Source organism: Nyctereutes procyonoides, unplaced genomic scaffold, assembly GCF_905146905.1.
Source record: "Nyctereutes procyonoides isolate TBG_1078 unplaced genomic scaffold, NYPRO_anot_genome, whole genome shotgun sequence".
NCBI classification, from domain to species: Eukaryota; Metazoa; Chordata; class Mammalia; order Carnivora; family Canidae; genus Nyctereutes; species Nyctereutes procyonoides.
In genome coordinates, this window is record NW_026575020.1 from 37363872 (window position 1) to 37369871 (window position 6000).

The 6000-nt window shown below is 59.8% G+C and overlaps 1 protein-coding gene across 32 annotated transcripts in view; it reads right to left on the reverse strand.

Moving 5' to 3' along the window:
* Nucleotides 1-6000, reverse strand: part of DNM1 (dynamin 1) — a 61093-nt gene extending 55093 nt beyond the window's left edge. For all 32 annotated transcript variants that reach the window (XR_008664655.1, XR_008664622.1, XR_008664620.1 and 29 more), the window contains exon 1: nt 5735-6000. Coding sequence is in view for 21 of the 32 variants with exons in the window: in XM_055326891.1 (XP_055182866.1) it covers nt 5735-5895 (161 nt within the window). In the remaining 11 variants the exon portion in view is untranslated. The remainder of the gene's footprint in view (nt 1-5734) is intronic.

Consider the following 6000-nt stretch of genomic DNA (forward strand, 5'->3'; position numbering starts at 1 on the left):
TCCACATCCCGTCACAGAACTCCGAGGAGTCTGAAATTCTCCATGCAAACCCAGTCTGCCAGGTTGTTATGAAAGCATCATGTTTGTCAAGGTGGGAGGGCCGAATGCATTGTGTTCAGCGATCCCCTAGCTTGATTTATAACTGGAATATCCAGACATATGGCTCGTGGGCCTCCATTTCTGCTCTTATTTCATACCTGATAACACTGTGCCCTAGATGGGTCCCCTCCAGGCCGCCCCCCACCCCCCCACCAACCACCCCCCCTCGCATCCCCTCCCCTGAGGTTCTGACCCTGTGACCTCAGCTAAGGTCGGGGCGGGGGTGGGGGGGTGGGGGGGTAGAAACTCGATTCTATTGGAGCCTGGATCAGATGCTGTCTGCCAGAGTCACCTTTCATTCCCGACTCCTTGGGGCCACTGGATGGGGTGGGGGTTTGGTGAAGATGTTCTCCAGCCTGGGTTGAGCGCAGGAGCCTAGCTGTAGATGTGTGTTGGGCATGTGGCAGGTCCTGCTCTGAGCACAGGGTGGCTGCCTGGCAGTGAGTTGGCTCCTGGGTGCGGGTGGCGGCTGAGGGGCCACCTGTGCCTCCCGACCTTCCTGGTCTTACTGGGGCCTCTGCTCCTCACTCGGTGACACTGCCCTTTGTCTGGGTTCTCAAACCCATCGGGCTCTTTTCCTTCTTGAGCCTTTGCTCAGACAGGACCCTCCACCTGGAATATGTTCACTCCTTTGCTTGACTGGGTCCCTTTTTTGCTCAGGTCCAGTCTCCAATGCTACCTCCTCAGGGGGCCTTCTCTGGCCTCAGTGATGATGCTGCTCTTCAATAGAAGGCTCCCCCGTGCCCTTCTTCAACTACATGACAAAAGAGCCCTTTGTGTGATTTAGTGTCTGTCTGTCTTGCTCAGCTGTGAGCTCCCTGAGAGCAGAGATCAGTCCTGCTTGCTCACAGCTGTATCTGCAGCGCCTGGCACCTTGCACACCAGGCAAATGTCCCTCCTCTCTGCCTTCTCCCGTCATTGAGTTTCAACCTGCAATGTCTTAGATAGCCCTTAATCCTCCTTGGCCTCAGTCTCCAAATCTGGGAATTGCAACCACTAAGATGTGTCCCAAAGTGTTCAGAGGATGAGGCGAGCTTAGTAATGGGGAGTGGGCTGTCCCCTACTGGAGGGCCTGGGTTTGAGCATAAGAGGGGTTCTCAGAGGCAGAGACTGGCACCAGGGCTGTGCTGGGAGGAGAACATAGAGGAAGTGGTGAGGAGGTTGGCAGGAGGCAGGAAGCCTGAGCAGGGGTAGGCAGAGTCACTAGGGAAACCCAAAACCTTGCCTCTCAGGCCGCCCCTTGGGCTCTGGGCAGAGGCCTCCTGCCCCTGCTGGCACCCCAGCCGGCCTCCTAGCCTGTCCCTCTGTGTAAGCAGAACAGAACTGGCATGCCATCTATGCTAGGCCTTACCTGGAGTGTTTTGTGGGTGTTATCTCAACACTCAGCACAATCCCATGAGAGAGGTGCTATTATAACCCCCATTTTATAGATGAGGAACTAGGAGCTGAGCAGGGTTTAAGAAACACGCCCAAGGTCATTTGGCTTGTAAGTGGCAGAGCTGAGCTACAAACCCAGGTCCAATTCCAGAGCTCGAGCTCTCACCCCCTCTGCTGAATCCCCACTGGCTTTCGCCTCCCCAGGAGTCAAGCAGGCAGAGAGGGCAGGTGCTATGCATTTGTCAGCCTACCTGGCACCAGAGTGAGGGGAGGGGAGTGGAGGCTGAGAGCCTGTCCCAGGGCAACTTATTCTTGGTTCTGGACAGGTGTCGCAAGGAGGGGGCATGTAGCCAGGGGCAGACAAAGGATGGCCTAGGGCAGCAGGCACCTGCTCACAAAATGCTAGGGTGACCTGGGACCCTGCACACACTCCTCTGTCTACACTTACTCTGAGATGATCTCATCTACTCCCATGGGTATAAATCCCACCTCTATGTGATGGATGACTTCCAAACTTACACTTCCAGCCTGCCTTCCCCTGAGCTTCCAGCTTGCATCACCACACTGCCCACCTTACACTTCAGACTCAACATGCTCAGAATCCACCTCCTGAGCCTACCCCCGCCCCCCACACCTGCTCCTCTTGTCCTCCAATAATGGCACCAACACCCACCCAGAATCAAAGACACTGGCGTCATCCTAGAGTCCTCTCTCCCCACCCTGCACATACCATCTACCGGCAAGTCTTGTGGGACTTTCCTCCAAAATATACCTTGAACTCCACTGTTCTTCTCCCCCTCTATGTGGAAGTCATGGCCCAGCCACCCCCCCATCAGCTGGCACCTGCTCCCTGGGGCAGCTTCCTCACCTGCCCCCCCACCCAAGTTCACACGTGCTGGAATCAGCTCAAGTCCCTCCACTACTTCAGAGCTTCCGGCATTAAGGAAAGGAAATCCAGCTCCTCTTCAGAGCCCAAGGGCCTTCTAGATCCAATCCCTGCCTACCTCTCTGATGCCATATTGCCCTGGTGTACCAAACACCAGCCACAGTGGCTCCTTTCTGTTCTTTGTTACTGTCCCCAGGGCCTTTGCATTCACTGTTCCCCCAGCCTAGAATACTTCTCAGTCCCATGGCTTCTCATCTCAGATGCTACCTTCTCCTAGAAAGGGACCTCCTTTCTTTCTGACCTCCCTGTGCAAAGCAGGCCTTCTCCCTCTCAGAGGACTGGCCACATTCCCTCGTTGTCATCTTCATATATGTGCTCCTGTGTTTACTATTTCAGTCTCCTCCTCTGGAATGCAAAGCTATTGTCTTTTCTACCCTAGAATCTCTAGTGCTGTGACACTGTCGACAATCCACAGATGTCTGAAGGACTAAATGAATTAACCTCAGTTTCCTGTTCTGTAAAAGGGGGATGAAGAAGTAGTATTGAACCAGACAAGTCCTAGCAAGTCCGGCAGCTGCTGTGCCACTTCCACTGCAGAGCTGACACCAGGGCCGCCTGGGGGTGCCCAGGAGCCATGCTGGCCTGGGGCAGCCTCTGCTACCTCTGGTTTATTTTCCACTTCCTCTCCATGGGGGGTTGGCTCCTGGGAAGCCCCAGGAGGCAGAGCAGCTGTTTCCATGCTCACCGGTCTGGGGACCCAGCCCTAGGCAGAGAGGTCAGGAGCCTATGAGGGAGCAGTGGGGCTGGTGAGGGGCACTACTGAATTCCCTCCTAGGGCCCCAGCCATGGCCTCCTCACTAACTTTCATGAGGATCAAATAATGCTTTCCCACCCATCCCTCCACCTCAGGCCAAGTCCTCCTCACTGGCCCTGGGCCCACGCCTGGACACCTCTCACATTCTCCAGCAGAGCCACTGTCAGAGGGCCCCGAGGCACAAGGAACGAGAGGACCCGGGCCTCTGGGGGCACAGTCCACATCTTGCTCCACTCACCAGACTAACAGGGGCCCAGGCTAGCTGTGGCTGGGGCTGGCCTGCTGTGTTGTCTACTTACTGGTACCTCTCTCGACTGGACAAGGAAACTCCAGGAAGACAGGGGCCAGATCTGCACTGGCACACATAGGGCCCCAAGCCTAAATGACCATCCACAGCTCCCTTCCACATGTTTACAAAGGGGCGTTTACACCCATGAACTCCTTAGAGCCCCATGCCACCCTCTCAGGAAGGTAGGGCAGCAAGGGTCAGCGTTCCCATCCCACAGATTTGGAGGATGGCGGCACATGCACCTGTGTGTTCCTGTGCCCAGCTCAGGGCCTGGCTCTCATGGGCTCTCAAGATTGGGTTAGGAACCTGGGCTTTGGAATCGAATAGATGTTGTCCTTCCTGGGTAAGGGGACATCTAACCTCAGGGGTTTCTCTCCTCAGCTGCAGGATGGGCATCATAGCACCTGCCTCAGGGGCTGCTGTGAGCCACCAGACAGAGAATGGTGTAGGGCGCATGAGAAGGAGAAGGGCTCAGCAGAGGGGGGCTGAGGTCACCTGCCCCCTCCCTGACCCTATGCCTCCTGCCCAGAGCACACAGCCTGGAAAAAGCAGGTATTCAACACATGTTCAATGGATCAAAGGTAGGAATAAGATTTCTACACTGTCAAGTGCTGCATTTCCATGGGTGCCTTTTAAAACACTAGGGCCTCTGGGCTTTTCTGTCTCCAGAGGCCCCCACCCTACCCCCTCCCCCTGACTGCTGGGCCACAGGGAAGGGTCCCATCTGTGTATCTCTTGCCTGTTTATCTCTGCAGCTCTGGGGGTCACGTGAGCAGGAGAGGGGCTCTGTGGGAGCCCGTCCCCAAGAGACAAACGGCCTCCCCCGCTGCTGATCAGTTGGGCCCAGCCACCCCCACGGTGGCTTTCCAACATCCCCCAGATACGCCACTCTTGTCTTGTCGGAACCCTTCCCTCCAGCCCCAGGGTTGGCACTGGGCTTCCCAGGTCATTTGAGGGGCAGGAACAACCATCCAGTGCAACTCTCCTTCCTAGAGGTGGACACACAGGCTCAGAGAGGACAAGTGATTCACCTGAGGCTTCACAGCAGAACCTGGCTTGGGTCCAGAGTGCTCCCCTCCGAGGCAGGGGCCTCTGCTTCCCTCCCTCACCTGCCAGTTGCTTCCTTAGCGGAGAAGGTCACGGGGAGAAAGCTAGGATTTCTGAAGAAGGTGAGGGAGGGAGATGCCAGAGTGGAGAGGCCAGTGTCACTGCCTCCTCCCTGTCTGCCCAACCCCCTCCCCGGAGAGTGCCTCCTCTTCTTCTCCGGCACCGGCACCGAAAGGCCATCCTTGCCTCCATTTTCTCTGGGGATCCCGGGAGGGGAGGGTCACGACCCCACCTGCCCCCCTAAACCCAGGACCTTTTGTCTCTGCGGTTGCCCCCTGCTCCTTGCCACCTGGCCCTCCCAGCGCCCTGTAGGATCAGAGGCAGGAGGGGGATTAGGTTGTGCAAATGGCTCCCCCCTCCCCGCCATCCTGCTTCCCGGTCTTAGTCATCTCTGCCCTCTGCCGCCTTCTCCCTCCATTACGATCCCTCTGCCAGGCCCGGGGGCGTGCGACGGCTGCAGGGGCCCCCCACCCGGGGCGGCGGCGGAGCCAGGGGCCGGCGGCGCGCAGGAGGAGCAGAAGCGGTCCCGCCGCCACCCCCCTCCTGGTCCTGCAGCACCCCAGCCCCCCTCCCCTCGGCCGCCGCGCTGCGCACGGATGGCGGCGGGAGCTGCAGAGGTGTGTGCGAGGGGGGAGGCTGTGCCTGGTCCTCGATGCCCGGGGACTGTGTCCTCTCCCAGGGACACAGCTAGGGAGGGGGGCCCTAGCCACGGCCCAGGGATCCTCCTGCGGGAGGGAGCTGTCTTCCGTGGAGCCCCGGGCTGGGGAGCACTGCCCTTGGTGCTGCCCGCTCCGGGGGACGCGGGTGCCGAAGGGAGGCGCTGAGTAATGCAGGCCCCCTCGGTGCCTATACTGGGGGGGGGGGGACCCTTTGGCAGTGTCTCTCCGCGGAGCGCCGTCTTCCCTAAAGGATGTGGCGGAGGAGGGGGGCGTGATACCGTGGCCGGTGGCTTGACGACGTCTGCGGACAAGCGGGGGGCGCTGCCGCCGCTAAGGGGCTCTCGGGGCTGGGGGGGCGCCCTCCGTCTGGCTGGAGGAGGGGGGCGCGCGGTCCGCGGGGGCAGCGCCAAGGGCTGCGAGGTCGCGGCGCCGTCGGGGCTGGGGGCGGAGGCCCGGGGACCCGGGCGGGGGGCAGTTCGCGCTCCGGGGCGCGCCGCTCCTACCTGCCTACGAAATTCTCGAGCACCGAGCTCTTGCCGGCGCTCTGGCCGCCCACCACCGCGATCTGCGGTAGGTCGAGGTCCGCGTTCTGGCCGATAGCAGAGAAGGCGTCCTGCAGCCGGTTGACTAGCGGGATGAGATCCTCCATGCCGCGGTTGCCCATGGCTGCGGCGGGCCCCGCGGGCTGCGATCCGGCCGCGGCTCCGGCTCCCGGCTCCGGTTCCCGGCTCCGGCTCCTCTGCTGCAGCCGCGCGCTCCGAGTGCCTGC